We start from the raw sequence: 20,000 nt of genomic DNA, 5'->3' as shown, positions 1-20,000 counted from the left end.
TGCTCACGAGCACCTGGTCTGCTAAGGCCTTTGCAATCTCAGATCAAGGAGGATCAAGATTGGTAGCCATAAATTGACTTCTCCTCCATAAATCTGTCCAAGCCCCTTTTAAAGCTATCCAGGTTAGTGGCCATCACCACCTCCTGTGGCAGCATATTCCAAACACCAATCACACGTTGTGTGAAGAAGTGTTCCCTTTTATTAGTCCTAATTCTTCCCCCCAGCATTTTCAATGAATGCCCCCTGGTTCTAGTATTGTGAGAAAGAGAGAAAAATTTCTCTCTGTCAACATTTTCTACCCTGTGCATAATTTTATAGACTTCAACCATATCCCCCCTCAGACGTCTCCTCTCCAAACTAAAGAGTCCCAAACGCTGCAGCCTCTCCTCATAGGGAAGGTGCTCCAGTCCCTCAATCATCCTTGTTGCCCTTCTCTGCACTTTTTCTATCTCCTCAATATCCTTGTTGAGATGTGGCGACCAGAACTGAACACAGTACTCCAAGTGCGGTCGCACCACTGCTTTATATAAGGGCATGGCGATCTTTGCAGTTTTATTCTCAATTCCTTTCCTAATTATCCCCAGCACAGAGTTTGCCTTTTTCACAGCTGCCATGCATTGAGTTGACATTCCCATGGAACTATCAACTAAGACGCCCAAATCCCTTTCCTGGTCTGTGACTGATAGCACTGACTGATAGATGCGACCCCTTCAGTCGTATCCGACTCTGGGGTACCACTGCAAGCAGTGATTTCATAGGCAAGCCGTTTTTGAGGGGTAGTTTGCCGTTGCTTTCCCCGGCTATTCTTTACCCCCTAGCTATGTGCTAGGTACTCATTTACCGACCAAGGAATGGATGGATGGCTGAGTTGACCATGAGCCAGCTGCCAGGATACCTGACCCACAGGGGGCTTGAACTCCTGACCGTGTGAGTGGCAGTGCAAGCACTTAAACACTACGCCACGTGGCTCCTGAGCCATTTGGACTACTCAGGGGTGCACATAGTAATTAAACACATGGAGGGGACTGGTTATCATGGTGTTCAAACAAACTCCCCTGCTTCGCCTGCCAGAGATCTTATTTCTTTTTTTGCGCTGAAAAACATCATCCTTGCATAGCGAGCAGAAAGAACACAATATTAAAATTCCCTGTACGTGCGCTCTTTGGGTCTCTCCTTTTACTGATAAGAACCAGCAGAACGGCCTGCCGAGTGCTTGACATGTTCCTGTCGTCCGCTTTTGGCCGCGGGGAAAAGATAACAGGGACGGTATCCCTGCTGCTCCCGTCAGACTTCTGTGCATCAATGTAACGTGATCCCTCCCTTCTCTCCGCTTACCTTACTGCTGACGGAGAAGACACACGTGGGTGGTGTCACAAGGCCTTTGCCTCTGGTATTTCTGTAAGGCCACCGAGAGGGCGTCCTTCCCCCCCCCCCCCAGTCTCGCTTTCGGTGCTTTGATGATGCTCAGGTCTTTCTCGTACGCAAACATCCCTGCAATCGATTTGAATGCACCCACCTCATCAATGAGCCCTCCAGGGCCGAAGAGGCGAACCCGGCCGAGAACGTTGATGTGAAGGGTGTATCGGGTGTGGGGTATCAACAGCTGCCACAAATAAAAGAGAGGGTGACGGAAGCAGAAACGAGGGGTGGGGAAAGTAACGATGGCAAGAACGTGGGTACTGAGTCTGTAGCAGGATGAGCTCCCTTCTCCAGCCTTCCCCAAAGCCTGCCGGAGTCATCCAGCCATTGAAAGTAGGGAGAAGCAGAGGCGTATCGCCTAAGGGGACATATGGGGAAATGTCCATGGGCTGCGGCCATTTAGTCACCCCACACCCCTCCTCCTTCCCCCTGGGTCCACACACTGACTTTAAGACAAGTGCAACAAAAGTTGCTTGGGGAGGGTGGCTGCCCATATGGGAGGGGTGTGTGTGGAAAACTCAGATTTTTGCACCAGGCTACATTTTCCCTAGATACGCCTCTGGGGAGGAGTTCCCTAGAGGAAATGGCTGCTGTGGAGGCCAGACTATGGCACCACGTCCTTGCCAAAGTCCTTCCCTTTCCGAAACACCGCCCACCTGAGGTTCCACCTTCAATCTCCAGGAATTTCCTAACCAGGAATCGGTAAACACCACATGTGCACGCACCTTGTATAAGGGATGGCACATAGGCAGGTGCCGGATGGTGGCCAGCGTGAAGACTTCTGCCATCAGGTGCGTGTACAGCAAGTGAGTGAGGACCTCGTGAATGTGGAAGGTGCTGTTCCGCACCCAGAACTTCGCCAGGGCCCAGTCCCACTCGGAGTCGCTGGGTAGGAAGATGGGGCTCTCCGGTCCAGGCTGCTGCGTGAGCTGGAGGGGGAAACAAGAGGAAATAATCCCTGTGGCTGTTCTCCCTGTCTTTAAAAAGCAAGTGGCTGGCGATTCTCTCAGCTGTGCTATGCAGAGTGTTCTGAAAATGAGCAGAAGGCAGGATAAAGGCAAAAATGAGGTCCGCAGTCTGACACAATCTGCGGCAGCGTCCCTAGCGTGGTACTCGGGGGCACCATGGTACTTCCTGGTACCCTTCCTGGCAACTTCCAAGTGGTTTCAGAAAGCGGATTCTTTTCCATGCAAGCCTCCTGATCCCCAGCAGAACCTCTTTTGGCAATTCAGGGGATCCCTTCTTCCTGTTTTTTTACCAGTAGAAAAACTGGTTTGATCCAACCCAATAACCCCATAATCTGCAGGGTATTGTTGTCGTTGCAACTGTGAGTGTATGTCTATGTTCTAACCCATGTGGCGTAGGAGGTTAAGAGCTCGTGTATCTCATCTGGAGGAACCGGGTTTGATTCTCTGGGGAATTCAAATTAGCCTGTACACTCCCACACATGCCAGCTGGGTGACCTTGGGCTAGTCACAGCTTCTCGGAGCTCTCTCAGCCCCACCTACCTCACAGGGTGTTTGTTGTGAGGGGGGAAGGGAAAGGAGATTGTAAGCCCCTTTGAGTCTCCTGCAGGAGAGAAAGGGGGGATATAAATCCAAACTCCTCCTCCTCCTCCTTCTCCTCCTCCTCCTCCTCCTCCTCCTCCTCCTCTTCTTCTTCTTCTTCTTCTTCTTCTTCTTCTTCTTCTTCATGATATGTTGGAGCACACAAGCTAATCTGGTTCACCGGGTAAGCCTCCGCAGCTCAAGTGGCAGAGCGGGGGAATCAAACCCGGGTCTCCAGATTAGAGTGCACCTGCTCTGAACCACGAAGGTCCCTTCGTCAGCTGCTAAGCAGGCTTGGCTCGCCCATTAAAAATAACTTCGTTGGCTGGGCCTGTCTGGATCTGCCCTCCGAATTCCACCTCCACAATCCGCTCGTTCTTGACAACAAAGTTATGCAAAGCAACAGCTCAGCCTACAGATGACTCAGGAAGTTTGAGCGGGATGCACTCCAAGGCGCTGCTGGGATGCTGTTACATTTCCTCTGAGGCACGTCGAAAAAAGTTTGAGCAGCAAACTCAAACACAGGAAGAAGAAAAGTTTGGATTTATACCCCACTTATCTCAACCGTAAAGAGTCTCGAAGTGGCTTACAAACTCTTTTCCTTTCATCTCTCTGCAGCAGAGACCTTGTGAGGTAGGTGGGGCAGGGAGAGTTTGGAGAAAACTGTGACTAGCCCAAGGTCACCCAGCAGGCTTCATGTGGGGGAGCAGGAAACAAACCCAGTTCACCGTCTGCTGCTCTTGACTGAAACACCCACTGGCTCTCCAGGCAATCTTCTACGAGATGCTTGTGTAACCCCCATGCTCAGAGTGGGTTGACCCAGTAAGGGGTGGAGACTCAAAGCAGCAGAAGGCTGCAGAGCTCATGTAGTTTGGAGGAGACAAGGCTACCAGACTCGGACCTTGATTTGTATAAGTCCTGAACACCTTGTTAAGGTAACTGCAATGTTGTTGGGAACTAGTGGGAAGGTAGTTGTTTGTTTTTGCTATGTTGTAAATGTTGGAGTTTATTGTTTCAGGGTTTTTTTTAATGTTTGTAATGGGTGAGAGTTCTCCTGGAAACCTTCACCATGTTGAATCCTGTTCACCAAGCCCTTGGAGTCTTCAGGAGCCAACCCACTTGCAAAGAAGAATTGGACTTGGCAGTATCAGTAGACTGTAACTAGAAGGACTTGAAAATGCAACCTGAACAGGACCTTGAAGTGTGATGTTAAATGTTGATGTTATATGTTAAGAAAGTAAACCATTTTGTTTTTAAAATTTGTTGTTGCAAACTCATTCCAAGTTCTGCCCCACAGAACCCACAGATAGAGGTTACACTTGGACATCATTAGACCCAAGAAAGGTATTACCTGGATGGCGATGGGGAGCAGCTCCCCCTGAGGAGTGAGGCGCAGGAGGCAGATCGGAGCGGTGATGTGCTGCCGACGCCCGTTCAGCTCCGTGGCTGGGACGCCTTCCAGAATCTCACAGTCGACAAGAAACAGATTCCCTTTCTGCTTGAAGCACAGGGGAAGACAGTGTTTGTGTGGTGTAAAAGCAAGGTACAAGATCATTTCAGCTCAAAAGCAAAGAACAACACATGAGAAATTCAAGAAGAGGAGTTTGGATTTATACCTCACCTTCCTCTCCTGTAAGGAGACTCAAGGGCTCATTCCGCACATGCAGAATAACACACTTTCAAACTGCTTTCAGTGCTCTTTGAAGCTGTGCGGAATAGCAAAATCCACTTGCAAACAGTTCTGAAAGTGGTTTTGAAAACACATTATTTTGCGTGTGCGGAAGGGGCCAAGGTGGCTGACAAGCTCCTTTCCCTTCCTCTCCCCACAACAGACACCTTGTGAGGCAGGTGGGGCTGAGAGAGAACTGTGACTAGCCCAAGGTCACCCAGCAAATCTGGTACACCAGATGAGACTCTGCCGCTCAGGTGGAGGAGTGGGGAATCAAACCCAGTTCTCCAGATTAGAACCCACCTGCTCTTAACCACTACACCACGCTAGCTTTCACGGTTGGGTTTTTAATTTTGTTTTTTAAAAACAGCTTCTCTTCACAACAACCCTAAGAAGTAGGCTAGCCTGAGAAAGAGCAACTGATCCAAGCTCACCCAATGAACTCATCATCTCATCATCGTTCATAGTTTATTTAGGTTTAATTGGCATATACCCGTTTTTAAAAAACTTTGAGCAAAGTGAACCCAATGAAATGCACAGCTAATTGGGGATTCGAGCCTAGCATTTTAGCCACAGATCTGTCCTTTCCCCCCCTCAGCCTGACCTACCTCAGAGGGCTGTTGTGAGGAAGATATACGCAGAGCAGTCTTGTACAAAAACAAAGCTGAACAATTGCCCAACGTTTGTGCAAATGTGTCACTGTACCTCCAGCTCTTGGTCGAGGGTAGTGTGGTTCTCCAAGGACTTTGCTACCATCTCGTGAGTGACAGGGAATTTGGCGGGAATCTCCGTGCACTTCCGGATGGTTACCGGGTTGACCCCATTGATATACTGGTAGCCAAAGAATGCGTCTTCATCCCAGTGCGTGCTGACATATTCTGGGGACACAGAGATGTCCTTACGAGGTAATACAGAAGGCAGATTTCTCCCTCAGGTTTTGCAAGGAAGACAGACAGGCTCAGCGGACTTGCTACAGGGAGGGGTTTGGAGGGAGGGTCTTAAAGCCATATTGCCCCCCTCCCCCCAAAAAACTGGACTGTATGTCATTGTTGTTTGTTGTGATTGTTGTTTTAATTATATGTATGCTTTTAGCTGATGTTTTATCTGTACACCGCCCTGAGCCCTTCGGGAATAGGGCGCTATACTAAATTTAATTAATAATTAATAACTAATAACTAATAACTAATAACAACTAATAACTAATAATTAACAATTAACAATTAATAATTAATAATTAATAATTAATGACAACTAGCAACAACAATAATAGTTTATTATTATTAATTATTATTAATTATTATTGTTGTTATTGTTGTTATTGTTGCTGTTGTTGTTGTTGTTGTTGTTGTTATTATTATTATTATTATTATTATTATTATTATTATTATTATTATTATTATTATTATTATTATTATTATTATTATTGGAGGGGGGAAAGCAAAGAATGGGTTAAAAATCAGCTTTCTGAGAATATCTTCTTAAAAGAAGAACAATTGTAGTTCATGTGGCTATGAAGATACATTTGAAAACTTGTTTGCCAAAATACCAGGTGGCTAAATGAGATTTTCAAGAGCTGGGCGAGTCCTCTGTTACTTGACCTATTCATAAATAGTTGAAAAGGGGGCTTCTAGTCCACACTGAGGACTGTGAGCACTGAAGCAGGGGACAGGGGAAAAATTCATTTTGGAAGAATTCATTTGGGATCTGAGAATGTCTAATCTAACGGACAAGAAAATGGAAAGGAAAAGTACCTGCCGAGAAGGGTTACTGACCTGTTGCAGGTGACCGGTGGAACCAAAAGGACCTTCGGATATCGTCAAGTTTGTTCCAAGAGCTCTTGCAGTCCAGGAGGCCTTTCAGTTTCAGCTCAACTTGTCTGAGACAGTGTGAGAGGAAGAGAAAACAATATACTGGAAGTGGGAAAACGCCTGTTTTAAATCCGCAGGACGCTTGTATGTTTAAGAATGGCACAATGAGCAGATGTTCAACAGGTTAATCTTTTTCCGGGTGGATTCACAATTGGGAAAATTCCCCCCACTGAATTCTTGGCTGATTATGAACAAGGTGTCTGGTGCACAAGGGGGGGGGGGGTTGAATGTCCATCGTGGCAAGATTTCTTGTATGGACTTATTTCTTTTGAGCTCTGCTTTCACTTTCCATTCTACCCACGGCAAGCGCTGCCGATGGGCAGGTTTGCCAATGAGCACAGCTTTGCCCCAGACATGTTCCCTCCGCCCTCGGCCAGCCTACCTAGCTCCGCCCTTCCCACTCCCTCGCATGGCTGTCCACGCCTGCCTCACCGCCCCCTTTCCATGTTGCCGACTCCTCCCTGCTTCTCTAAATGCTCATGTCGAGATTTTGATATCTCAATATAATAATAACACCAGAGGAAGCAGGGAGGAGTTGGCAACATGGAAAGGGGGCGGTGAGGCAGGTGTGGACAGCCATGCAAGGGAGTGGGAAGGCTGCTTTGTGATTCCTTACAAGAAAGAAAGGTAGGGTATAAATCCCTTCTTCTTCTTCTTCTTCTTCTTCTTCTTCTTCTTCTTCTTCTTCTTCTTCTTCTTCTTCTTCTTCTTCTTCTTCTTCTTCTTCTTCTTGAGGGTGGCATCAAACAAACGCAAATAACAGGAATGCCAACATCAAAAGTGGCTGAGATTGAAATTGAAAAATGTGAGGAAAGGCTGTGGCTCAGTGGGGCCATGGCTCTGTTTGGCACACAAAAGGTCCCAGCTTCAATCCCTGGCAGCATCTCCAGTTAAAAGAGGACCGGCCAACAGGTGACACGGAAGATCCTTCTCCACCTGAGAGCCTGAAGAGTTCCTGCCAGTCTGAGTAGGCGATATTACCTTGCTGGACCAAAGGCCTGATTCAGTAGGAAGCAGCTTCACGCGTGTTCGTGACAGCACAATAAAAAAGGGCATCTTGGCACAGCCCCAATTCAGAGCGGTGGGGTGAGAATCTCAGGGGTCGCAGCTGCAGTGCGGAGTTCTGTAGGGGTGACCCCCATTTCCTTCTCTTTGGACTTACCCAGTTGCCATATTCACCTCCAAGGTGCTGGTCTTGGTGCTGGAGTATTGATAATTGGGGTGCAAATCATCGACGGTGGCGACGTCCAAGCACTTTGGCCAGCCGGGCTGGAATTCTTTATATCTGCAGAGGAAAAGAAAAGAAAAAAAATCACAACTTAAACCACTTTTCTCACACTCTTTGGAAACCGAGTCTGAAAACGCCTCTTGTTTCTCAAGGTGCAGACAGACATATATCCAGATGGGGCTGCTGTAGGCAATGATTTCTTGCTTTACTTCCTTCATTTCTAGCCTGCCTTTCTCTCCCGGGAGAACCAAAATCTGCTTGTATCATTCTCCTCTGTTTAATCCTCACAACAGCCGTGTGAGGTAGGTTAAGTTGAAAGTATGTGACTGATTCAAGACGCAGGTTGTTTCGTGCCAAGGAGCCGTATTCTAGTAGTAATGCTGGCCAGACTGTGGCTGGCATCTTCAGATCTCTGAAGATGCCAGCCACAGATGCAGGCGAAACGTCAGGAGAGAATGCTGCTAGAACATGGCCATACAGCCCGGAAACCACACAGCACCCAAGTGATTCCGGCCGGGAAAGCCTTCGACAATACATTGCTTCAAGATCACTCAGCAACCTTCCATGATAGAGTGAGGGTCTGAATTTGGGCCTCCCGGATGCTAGTTTGATGGTCCAGCTGCTACACCACACTGGCTGTCATGGCTTCCCCTAAAAAAAAAAAATACATACCCTGTTTCCCCGAAAATAAGACCTACCCTGAAAATAAGCCCTAGCACGATTTTTCGGGATTTTTGGATGATGCTTGAAATATAAGCCTACTCCAAAAATAAGCCCTAGTTACAGATTCCCCGGTACAGCTGATCTGGTCACGTGGGAGGTGCAAAATCATGGGGGGGAAAATAAGACATCCCCTGAAAATAAGCCCTAACACAGTGATGGCGAACCTATGGCACGGGTGCCAGAGGTGGCACTCAGAGCCCTCTCTGTGGGCACGCACAGAGTTCATTGTGCGGGGGAAATCGCCCCCCGCCACACACATACACACACATCTAGGCTGGCCTGGGCCACTGGGCTAGATTATTAGCATTAAATCTAGTTTTGGGGAAGCAGTGTAGGTAACCCTGTTAAACGCTGTTAAACCCCACTGATTTTCATGCGAAGAACTAAAGCGTGATTCTTTACCTGGGAGTAAGCTCGGTTGCTGGCAATGGAGTAAACCCTCCTAGGGTCGTGATTCACCCGTTTAAAGAGTTGCACGGTTGCTTCAAAGCAAAGCCACCGACTACCACCAAGCTTACTCCTGAGTAACGCGCGCCTCAGAGCCAACCATTTTTTCTTAACTAAAACTTCAGTATTCAGGTTAAAGTGCTGTGTTGGAACTTTGTGATAAATAAGTGGGTTTTGGGTTGCAGTTTGGGCATTCGGTCTCAAAAAGGTTCACCATCACTGCCCTAACACATCTTTTGGAGCAAAAATTAATATAAGACCCTGTCTCATTTTCAGGGAAACATGGTATTTCCCTCTGTGTCCCTCCACCCAATTTTCTCTCTCTGTCCCTCTCTCACAGTCCTCAGAAGACCTGCCTTAAAATTCCTAGAACATTTAACATTTAACCCCCCCCCCCCCGCCCGTCCTCCCCTTTCCCAGTATTGTTTTTCCCTCTGCTAACATTCCCAAGAGCAGGAAGTGAGATTGCCTACAGCCACCAGGTAAATAGTAGCCTTGAGCATAATACTGGATGCTTTCAATAGATAGGATAATTTAATGCGCCGTATATTAGCATGATAAGTACACGATTAAGTAAATTATGCATTTATAATGTTAATTCCCTGGAACATTCCCCTTGCCCTTTGTCTCCCGTTCTGTTGCAAGGTTCGCCTTGAACCCCCCCCCCCCCCCACCACCTACCTGAAGGCCTGCTGTTTGGCTCTGAGCTCCTCGGTCCGGTGTCGTAAAAACACCTGGTTATCTGCATCCTTGGAGATGGTTTTGGCTGGAATAAAACCAGGAAAGACAACCAGAGGCAGTTAGGAGGATCCCAGGATGTCACGACGACCACTGGTTTAGCTGGCTTTAAAAAGAGACCAGGCAGACTCACGGAGGAAGACTCTATAAAGTTATAAGGTTGCCAGCCGAGTGCAGGAGATTGCAGGATCACGCCAATGTCACTTCAAGCGTGAACCAGAAGGGATGTAATTGAGTCAGCATGGCGCTCTAGGATTGACTCCATAAGCTGTGGTTTAACCACGGGCCGTTTCAGCACGGTCCAAATGTCCCGGGATGGGCAAGTTAAATATCCCAGTTTGTGCAAGTTTTCCACATGGCTCCCGGTGCTAAAGCAGGCCTGCCCCGGTGTTGCCCCACAATATTTCCCTTATCCAGGGATTTTCAAAAACCACCAAATTGGCGATTCTTTTCAAATATCCCGGGGTGACCCCACTGCCGTGCAAACGCGACGGGTGCAGAACCGGTTTATTTTTCCTGCCTTGCTGCTCTGGGTCGACCAATCAAGCTGGCTTTTTTGGGGGGTGCGGTGTAAATACAAAAGATCTGGGCTCATGCGGAACAAACTGGAGTATTACCTCCGGGTCCTAACTCAGCTCCTGGAAAGAAACGGGCGGCCGTGTGGAGGGAGAAACTGGGATAAAATAGACCCAGTTTGTATGATACTGATTGTAACCTGGAATAATTGTGCTGTGTGGAAATGGCCATAGAGTGGCAATGGAAGTGACATCACAGCACATCAGGTTGGCAGTGGCTCTTCAGAGACAGAGGCCTTTCACACCACCTATTCCCGGTTCTTTCACTTTGGGATGTCTGGGATTGACCACAGGACTTTTTGCATGGCGAGAGATGCTCTGTGACTGAGGCACAGTTCCTACCTGCTCCTTCCCTCAGCTCCAGGGTGGCATATCCCACAATCCACTGGTAGCAGGGGAAACGGTACACTTCTTCCGAGGGCCCTGTCACTTCAACAAAGCTGCAGTTCCATCTGGTCGGTGGGAAGATGCCATAGCGCTCCTTGTGAAGCCGGACGAGCAGAATGGGTCCCAAATCTTGCTCACTTTGTACCACGTATTCATCCACCTTACCAAGGAGGAGAGGAGAAGGGGCAGATTTAGAGCAAGCACCTGCCAACCTTTCTTATGGGCCCTGATCAGAGGTGGGATCCAGCAGGTTCTCACAGGTTCCCGAGAGTAGGTTACTAATTATTTGTGTGTGCCGAAAGGGGGTTACTAATGGGTGATTTTGCCACGTGATTTTTGCCTTGGTTACGCCCCTCCTCTCAGCAGTAGTGCGCAGAACTTGAAGCAGTCTAGCAGGAGGTGCACCGGTGTGCGTGGCAGCCTGTGTGCATTCGTTTCCCGCCCAAGGACCAGCGCAGCGGCTGCGTCCTTGCCACAGCCCCGCCCAGCCCCATTGGCGCTACGCCACAGTTTGAATCCCACCACCATGGGAACCTGTTACTAAAATTTCTGGATCCCACCACTGGCCCTGATTACATTAGCCCACCATGGTTAGCAGATGCTGAGTCAATTTTGCACCCAGCGTTGCATTTGAGAACTCTTCCGATTGGATTGGGGCGCCTCAGGTCACCAGTTGCTCCCCCAAGCGGGTGTGGGGGAGACCAGGACGAATCAAACCGGGAGACATTTGCCGCCATGATCTGACGAAAAGAGCGCTGACATTTGCATAACCTGAAAATCCTGGGCCCGCATCTAGTTGTTCCAGGGCAAACCAGTACGACGACCACACTGTGAAATCTTCAGTCACGTCAATCAAATCCTCCCTCCTCACCCCCCCCAGTTTGCAAAGTCTAAAGCACTCACCGCCCCGGGCGAAAAGTCCTTGCCGCATTTATCCAGGTGGAACTTGGGACTTTCGCCCTGAGTTCCCACCAAGGTGACAGCGACGGAGTCCAAGGTACCCCCGCACAGGAAATCGCCCGTGGCCACTCGGATTTTGTAGGTGGCCATGATGGCTACAGGGAGAGAGGCTGCTTTTGCCCCAAACCAGAAGTGTTTCTGTCCTCTGCTTTCTGCTGGAATCTTATAAGCAGGAGTGGCTTAGCCAGTTTGCTCGGTGCCCCGCCTGGGAGGGGTGAGGTTCCTTCATGACAAAGCGGGTAATCAAGAAGATGCTCGAAAGGGCTCCTCCTGATTCCCACACCCCACACCTCCACAGAGGCGTAGCTAGGGGAAATGGAGCCCGGTGCAACATCAGAGTTTTGCTGCCCCCTCCCCCATGTTCGTTTGTGTTTTTTGTATTTTTTAGTGTTTTTCTAGTTTTCGGCCTGCAGGGGGCGCAGTTTTCAGGCTAGCAGCATCAAAATTTCAGGGTATCTTTAGGAGACTCTCCTGATGATACCAGCCAGGTTTGGTGAAGTTTGGTTTGGGGGAGGGGGTCCAACGTTATGGACTCTCAAAGGTGTAGCCCCCATCTCCTATTAGCTCCCGTTGGAAACAATGGGGGATGGGGCACCCCCTTTGGAAGTCTATAACGTTGGACCCCTGAACCAAACCTCACCTATCTTGGGTGGTATCATCAGGAGAGTCCCCCGAAAACTCCCTGAAATTTTGGTGCTGCTAGCCTAAAAACTGCGCCCCCTGCAGGCCAAAAACTGAAAAATACTTTAAAAAATACAAAAAACAAACCTGAAATGTTTGCTGCCGCCCCAGGTGCAAGCCCGGTGCGACGCGCACCCCCCCCATCCCCCTTGTAGCTATGCCTCTGCACCTCCACCTTTGGAGAGAGGAGCAGGCAGGAGAGGCGGGGCACAGGCAGGGTTACCACTGTTGGGTTGAGGTGCCAGAGCCATCTTAGGAGGCTCCCGGAGATTTGGGGGTGTCATCTGGGAGGACAGGGATGTCAGTGAGGTACCATAGAGTCCATCCTCCAAAGCATCCATCTTTTCCCACAGACGCTGATCTCTATAGTTTGGGGATGGGCTGCAATTCTGGAGGACTGTCACGCCCCACCAGTAGGTTGGCATCCCTAGGCACATGGTGGGAGCAGCAGTGGCGTAGGAGGTTAAGAGCTCGTGTCTCTAATCTGGAGGAACCGGGTTCGATTCCCAGCTCTGCCGCCTGAGCTGTGGAGGCTGATCTGGGGAATTCAGGTTAGCCTGGGCACTCCCACACACGCCAGCTGGGTGACCTTGGGCTAGTCACAGCTTCTCGGAGCTCTCTCAGCCCCACCCACCTCACAGGGTGCTTGTTGTGAGGGGGGAGGGAAGGGCAAGGAGATTGTAAGTCCCTTTGAGTCTCCTGCAGGAGAGAAAGGGGGGATATAAATCCAAACTCATCTCTTCTTCTTCTTTCCGTCTGAGAAAATATGCCAGAATGTCATAAACGAGGGTTCAGTTTCTACCAAGAGCTTCTTTGCAAGCTTTTGCTGTAGGAATGACAAGAACATCCTTCCGTAATAAATCACGATGGCTCCATCTTGATTGAAGAGCTTAGCTGTGGGATTCTGCAACTGGGGAGCCCAAATCCTGACGGGAAATTGTCCAAAGGGTGATTGATTGATTGATTGATTGATTGATTGATTGGCTAATTCCGTGTGGACGAAATCCGAAAATGTGGGATTAATTTCCTTGATGCCCTGGCTGACCTTCCGCAGACTAGCGCAGCAGCTTGAAACTGAGTCAAAGAATCTTCTGGAAACAGAACCGGCTGTGTCATTAGGGAGGGTTTGGCCCTGTTATTAAGTTGAAGTGGCCCAGTTCGAATCACTAAAGGGTTTCAGATTGTCACTTATATTGTTCTGTCATCCGAAAACTTTTTACCACTGGGAAGAAAGGCAATGGAATTACTTGAAAACTTTTTACCACTGGGAAGAAAGGCAATGGAATTACTTGAATTACTAAATGCAAAAGTTCAGGTCTCATGAAACCCTAAAAAAAAAAAAAACAGATAAATTTCGAAGTGTGAAGGTTTATGGGATGTTGGCATTAGGGTTGCTAAGTCTCCCATTGTAGACTCCCTCCACTCCTCAATAGGGCAGAGGGGAATGGTACAAAAAATCAGTATTGTGGCTGTCCCGTGACGTCACTTCCAGGGTGAAACCGGAAGTGATTAGACACTGCATCCGTGTGACACATCACCCTAAATCCTAGAATGTTGCTTATTGCAATGATGTCAGTTCTGGTTTTGCACAGGAAGTGATGTTGGGACACTGTGGCAACACACCATGTCCCTGGTCTCCTACTAAGGTTGCCAAGTTCTAGGTAGGGCCAGAGTTCTTCTGCAAATACAAATGTTTTTCAGATGACCAAGATCAGTTCCCTTGGAGAAAACAGATCTCACCTTTTCAAGGTGAGATCTATGGCATGATGCCCCGATGATGTCTCTCCCATTCCCAAACAGTTTCCTTAAATCTCCAGGAATTTGCCAAGCTGGAGTTGGCAACTCTATGTCAGCCATAGGCTGGCAATCCTACATGGTATTGTTGTAGACCAGACCTGGGCATTATACGGCCAGCGGGCCACATCCGGCCCACCGGATGACCCTGACTGGCCCCCCTGCCTTGCTGGGGAGCGAGGCGCCTTTGAACGCCCCGCAGAAGCTGGCAACCAAGGCACCCAGCTTCTGCGGGGCTTTCAAAAGCACCAGTCGATGAAAAAAGTAGGTCAAGGGACTTAAGTCTCCCCACTTGCTTGATTGTCACAGTGGACAACTGGGCAGGTAGGTTAAGCCTGTGATTCTTTGTGCCAAATAGTGTTGTGTGCAGAACTGTTGCCACTGATTCCAAGTTGATCTGTGCCCCTGTCTGTCACTTATCAGCCCCTATTATGCAGAATTGAGTTCAGCCTTTTGGCCCCGGCCCTCCACAATATTTTCTGTTTCTTATGCGGCCCCATGGAAAAAATAATTGCCCACCCCTGTTGTAGGCTGTAGGGATTAGCAACCAATACTATCAAAAGAGCCGTTTTCTCTCCCCAAAGGGGATAAAAATTACTGGAGCTGCAAAACATATTGAACCTTACATTGAAGGTAACCGAGCCTATTAAGTCTAAATTAGCCTATCAGCATTACTAATAAGTCTAACTGAGCGTTCATTAACATGTTTTAACCACACGTGGCGATCTGTAGACATACAGCTTATCCCAGAAAAGGGAGGAGGAGGTGGTGGTAATTGCAGTCACATTTTACTTCCTGCTTCAGGAGAAAAAGAGTTTGGATTGATACGCTGCTTTTCTCAACCGTAAGGAGACTCCAGGTGGCTTACAAACTCCTTTTCCCTTCCTCTCCCCACAACAGACACCTTGTGAGGCAGGTAGGGCTGAGAGAGTTCCAAAAGAACCGTGAATAGCCCAAGGTCACCCAACGGACTTCGTGCACAGAAATGGGGAAACAAATCGAGTTCCCCAAATAAGAGTCTGCCTCCCGTGTGGAGGAGTGGGGAATCAAACCCCGTTCTTCAGATTAAGAGTCCACTGCTCTAACCACTGCGCCAGATGAACTTAGCAGCGCAGTTTGTACCTGTTTGTACCAGAATGCTTTTGTGTCACTACCAGGCAGATGTGACTTCGAAAGCAGAGCAGTTAACTCACAGGTGTCAAACTCGCGGCCCTGCAGATGTTATGGACTACAGTTCCCATCATCCCCTGCCAGCATGATGCTGGCAGGGGATGATGAAAACTGTAGTCCATAACATCTGAAGGGCCGTGAGTTTGACACCTATGAGTTAACTCATCAGTCCTGCATTGGGGTGTCCTCGATTCACATGATGTCACTTCTGCTAAAAAGCCCTTTGGGGTAAAAGTACCCTTCAGATCTCTGTCTGTCATCTATCAAATGGGGCAGGCAATAAACGGATTTCAGAACATTATGCATAGGAAGTTCTGCTCTGTATAGTTGGGGGAGCACAGCCAGAATTCACAGCTTAGGAGCAACATCTGGAAAAAAACAAATTTTTAACTGAGACTGGCTGTTGTGGGTTTTCTGGGCTATGTGCAGAGGTGGGATCCAGCAGGTTCTCACCAGTTCCCGAGAGTGGGTTACTAATTATTTGTGTGTGCCGAGAGGGGGTTACTAATTAGGTCTGCTTTTCCGTTAGAAATCCCATTAGGTCCAAAAATCATAAAGTCCTGTTGTTTCCTATGTGGCTGGTTAGCGAAGGGAGAAAACGGGATAATTCTCCCTGTTGGGCTGTTTTAAAAACATGTTTTAGAAATATGGTCAAGTTCCTTGTTTAAGGAAAGTATCCTTCTTTTGATTTCTAGAAACAAAATTAAGGATTTGAACATATTAAGTATTTGACAGGCAGTCAATTAGAGGAGAAGTAGTTGTTTCTGTTGGCAGGAGACGATAGGACTTGCTATAATGAGTTTAAATTATGGACAGAAAGATACCAGCTGGAAAATAGGAACTTTGTTTTTTACAGTAACAGAGAAATGCCATGGTCTGACCACTACGCCCTGAAGGTTCGGATGAGCATGCCGCAATACCCCCAGCTAGGCGACGAGCGGACTTATGCTCGCCCGCGGAGACTTATGGATCCTGTTGGATTCCTGAATGCTCTGCGGGACCCTGAACCCACCGGCACCCTTGATGGACTAGTGGCGGATTGGAATATCCGCCTTTCTAACGCCATCGAGGCTGTTGCTCCCCGACGCCCTCTACGACCCCGTTCCCGGCTGGCTCCATGGTATACCGAGGAGCTACGCTGTTTGAAACGGGAGCTTAGACGGCTAGAGCGAGTGTGGAGGAAGTCTCGTGACGAGGCTGCGCGAACATCTTATAGGACGTTTATGAAGGCCTATGAGGTGGCGATGAAGGAGGCGAAGAGGACATTCTTCTCCTCCTCTCTCGCATCTGCTAGCTCTCGCCCAGCGCAATTGTTTCGTGTTATTCGGTCTCTTACCTCAATATCTGAGGGCTCAAGAAATAACCAATTGGCTATTAGCTGTGAGGCTTTTATGAGCTATTTTGCAGATAAAATCGCGTCACTCCGCCAAGACCTTCCTGCCACCTTAGAGACAATTGGTGAACTGGAGGCTCCCTTGCCGTTTTCTGGCCCTTGTCTGGCCCAGTTTTCCCTGCTCTCTGAAGCTGCTGTCGACAGAATCCTGGCTGCTGTTAGACCTACTACCTGTCCTCTGGATCCGTGCCCCTCTTGGCTTATTAAAACATGCCGAGAGGAGTTGCGACCCCACTTGTTGAATATCATCAATAGCTCCCTTGAGCAAGGAGTTTTTCCGGGTGGGTTGAAGGAGGCAGTGGTCCGCCCACTCTTAAAAAGACCGCTGTTAGATCCTAGTGATCCGGCCAATTACCGCCCCGCTTTCCAATCTTTCGTTTCTGGGGAAGGTAATTGAGAGAGTGGTGTTGGAGCAGCTTCAGGGTTTTCTGGAGGACACATCGGCCTTCGATCCCTTCCAGTCCGGCTTCTGTGCTGGGCATGGGATGGAGACTATTCTTGTCGCCGTCACAGATACGCTCCGTATGCAGCTTGACCGAGGCGGATCGGTGTTGCTGGTATTATTGGATCTTACCGCAGCGTTTGATGTGGTCGACCACGATCTTTTGACCCACCGCCTGGCCGCTTCCGGAGTGCGGGGCACTGTCCTTCAATGGATTGCCTCGTTTCTCCGGGACCGGAGTCAGCAAGTGTGGTGCGGGGACCAGGCCTCCCGACGGTGCCCACTTCATTGTGGAGTGCCTCAGGGAGCGCTGCTGTCCCCACTGTTGTTTAATATCTACATGCGACCCCTTGCTCAGCTGGTACAGAGCTTTGGGCTGGTGTGCCACCAATACGCTGATGACACCCAGCTCATTCTGTCGATGGAGGGGGGAGCGGTCACCGCCCCTGCAGCTCTACAGCATTGTTTGGAGGCGGTAGCTGGTTGGTTGAAGCAGAGCAGGTTAAAGCTAAATCCAACGAAGATGGAGATTCTCTGGCTAGGCCGTGGGGATGAGGATTTCCAGCCGCCGGTGTGGGAGGGGTCTCATTGGCACCGACCCCTCTGTCCACAGCCTGGGGTTCCACCTGGATTCGTCTCTTTCAATGGAGACCCAGGTGGCCCAGGTAACCCGGGTTGCGTTTTTCCATCTTCAACAAGCCCGGCGGCTGGCCCCCTTCCTCTCCCAGGCGGACCTGGCCACTGTAATCCATGCAACGGTCACCTCCAGGTTAGACTATTGCAACTCGCTCTACGCGGGCCTTCCCTTGCGGCTGATCCGGAAATTGAAACTGGTCCAGCATGCGGCGGCACGTCTGCTCACGGGAGGTGCCTTCAGAGACCACATCATGCCCGTGTTGCATCGCTTGCACTGGCTCCCAGTTGAGTTCCGGATTGTCTTCAAGGTGTTGGTGTTAACCTTTAAGGCCTTACGCGGTCTGGGACCTTCGTACCTGAGAGACCGTCTGGCCCCATATGTCCCACGCCGGTCTCTGCGTTCGGCAGAGGCCAATCTACTCGTGGTCCCCGCCCCATCTATGATGCGGCTGGCCTCCACTAGGGCCAGGGCATTCACGGCCCTGGCCCCTGCCTGGTGGAATGCTCTCCCTCCATCTGTCCGGGCCCTGCGGGACCTCAATGAATTCCGCAGGGCCTGTAAGACCGAGTTATTCCACCGGGCCTTTGGAGAGTCCAGCCGCTGATAGGGTGCCAGAAACAGCTAAACCCGCTGTTCCCTTTTGTAGGAGTTTTACTAGCTGGATGCCATCTTTTAATCTAATTGATATAGAAATCGAATGCTGCTTTTAAACTGTTTTAATATTTTAATGTCTGACATATTTATTGTCTTATTGTTGTTGTGCACCGCCCTGAGCCCTCCGGGGGAGGGCGGTATAAAAGTAAAATAATAAATAAAAATAAATAAATAAATTATTAATGCCCTGCCCCCAGAATGCCCAGCCACGCCCCGTTGTGCCCCGCCCAGCCCCATTGGCGCTACGCCACTGTTTGAATCCCACCACCAGGGGAACCTGTTACTAAAATTTTTGGATCCCACCACTGGCTACGTGGCCATGATCTGGTAACTTTACCTCCTAATGTTTCGCCTGCATCTGTGGCTGGCATTTTCACAGGCATGTCACAGTAAGATGCATTTCTCCTTGTGGCACAGAGTGGAGTGTTTGGTGTAGCTAGATATTTGTTTTGTTCCCCTCTGAGGTGGGAAGGAACGAGGTGAATTTGCATGGGTTCAGGTCGAGTTCATTTGCATATGCCTGTTCTGGTGGTTTGAATGTGTGTGATTCATGTCAGAAAATCAGAGTGAGGTGAGGCAGAGGAGGGGACAAGGGTGGTGGAGGAAGGTAAGAAGATTGCAGCATCTTGTGGATTGCTGAATGGTGTTTGAAAAGCCCCCTGGTTTTTGGCCTTGGTGTTTGTAGTACCGGTCGCCAGGTTTTGTTGATTTTAAACTCTCTTCCTTTTTGTTGAAACAGTCTCAGAGTTTGTGGATTTCAGTGGTTTCCCTGTGTAGTCTGACATAGTAGTTGTTGGAGTTGTCAAGAATTTATGGGTCATCAAGTAAGATCCTATGTCCAGCTTGGGTTAGATGTTCTTAGGTTGGTTTAGACTGCAGTGCCTTTCCGGTTATTCTTGACAGAATGCTGCATAAGGCAATACCTTTAACGAAGACTCAATCTAGCTTTTTTGGGGTGTGTTAACTGATGTTCTTCCTTTACACCAGGGATCCCAAAGCTTTTTGAGCTCTAAGAACATAAGAACATAAGAACAAGCCAGCTGGATCAGACCAGAGTCCATCTAGTTTAGCTCTCTGCTACTCGCAGTGGCCCACCAGGTGCCTTTGGGAGCTCACATGCAGGATGTGAAAGCAATGGCCTTCTGCAGCTGTTGCTCCCGAGCACTTGGACTGTTAGGGCATTTGCAATCTCAGATAAAAGAGGATCAAGATTGGTAGCTTTGCGGGCAGCTTTGGAATTCTGACACAGTGTGGTGGGCGCAACTACAAAATGGCTGCTGCAACTACAAAATGGCTGCTGCAGAGGGCAGACCCTGTCACAAAATGGCTGCCAGAGCAACATCGTTAAAAACCTTCAAACCCAATCAAATCACCAGTGGCCAATCAGAACCCTTGCTGGGCAAAACCCACGCTCTTAAAAACACTTGGTGGGCACCAGGAATGGTGGGCACCAGGGTACCAAGTTGGAGACTCCTGCTTTACACGCTGTATTATAGTGTTGGAAAATGTAAATGGCGGATGTGGAGAAAGGGGCGGTTGCCTTAATGTACCTCTGCTATCTGTTCCAAAAAACTGTCTCGGGTTAAACCACAGCTGGATTTAATGGCCAGAGAGAGACTGGCAGTTCCCAATTAGAGCACACCTGGGCCCCACCTTCTCCCACACGTT

At 49.0% G+C, this 20,000-nt stretch overlaps 1 protein-coding gene across 1 annotated transcript in view; it reads right to left on the bottom strand.

The window, feature by feature from the left end:
• The window catches only part of LOC125444427 (hydroperoxide isomerase ALOXE3-like), a 17,436-nt gene extending 5,785 nt beyond the window's left edge, over positions 1 to 11,651 (bottom strand). Inside the window, exons 1-9 of the mRNA XM_048516837.1 lie at positions 11,505 to 11,651; positions 10,557 to 10,761; positions 9,583 to 9,667; positions 7,666 to 7,788; positions 6,408 to 6,511; positions 5,341 to 5,513; positions 4,318 to 4,461; positions 2,145 to 2,348; positions 1,517 to 1,603 (exon numbers count right to left, since the gene is read on the bottom strand). Of these exons, the coding sequence (XP_048372794.1) occupies positions 1,517 to 1,603; positions 2,145 to 2,348; positions 4,318 to 4,461; positions 5,341 to 5,513; positions 6,408 to 6,511; positions 7,666 to 7,788; positions 9,583 to 9,667; positions 10,557 to 10,761; positions 11,505 to 11,651 (1,272 nt within the window). The remainder of the gene's footprint in view (positions 1 to 1,516; positions 1,604 to 2,144; positions 2,349 to 4,317; positions 4,462 to 5,340; positions 5,514 to 6,407; positions 6,512 to 7,665; positions 7,789 to 9,582; positions 9,668 to 10,556; positions 10,762 to 11,504) is intronic.
• Between the last annotated feature and the right edge of the window lie 8,349 nt (positions 11,652 to 20,000).

This window comes from Sphaerodactylus townsendi, linkage group LG15 (genome assembly GCF_021028975.2).
Source record: "Sphaerodactylus townsendi isolate TG3544 linkage group LG15, MPM_Stown_v2.3, whole genome shotgun sequence".
Classification (NCBI taxonomy): Eukaryota; Metazoa; Chordata; class Lepidosauria; order Squamata; family Sphaerodactylidae; genus Sphaerodactylus; species Sphaerodactylus townsendi.
Note: the sequence above shows the minus strand (reverse complement) of the source record. Positions and strands in the feature narration are given on the sequence as shown.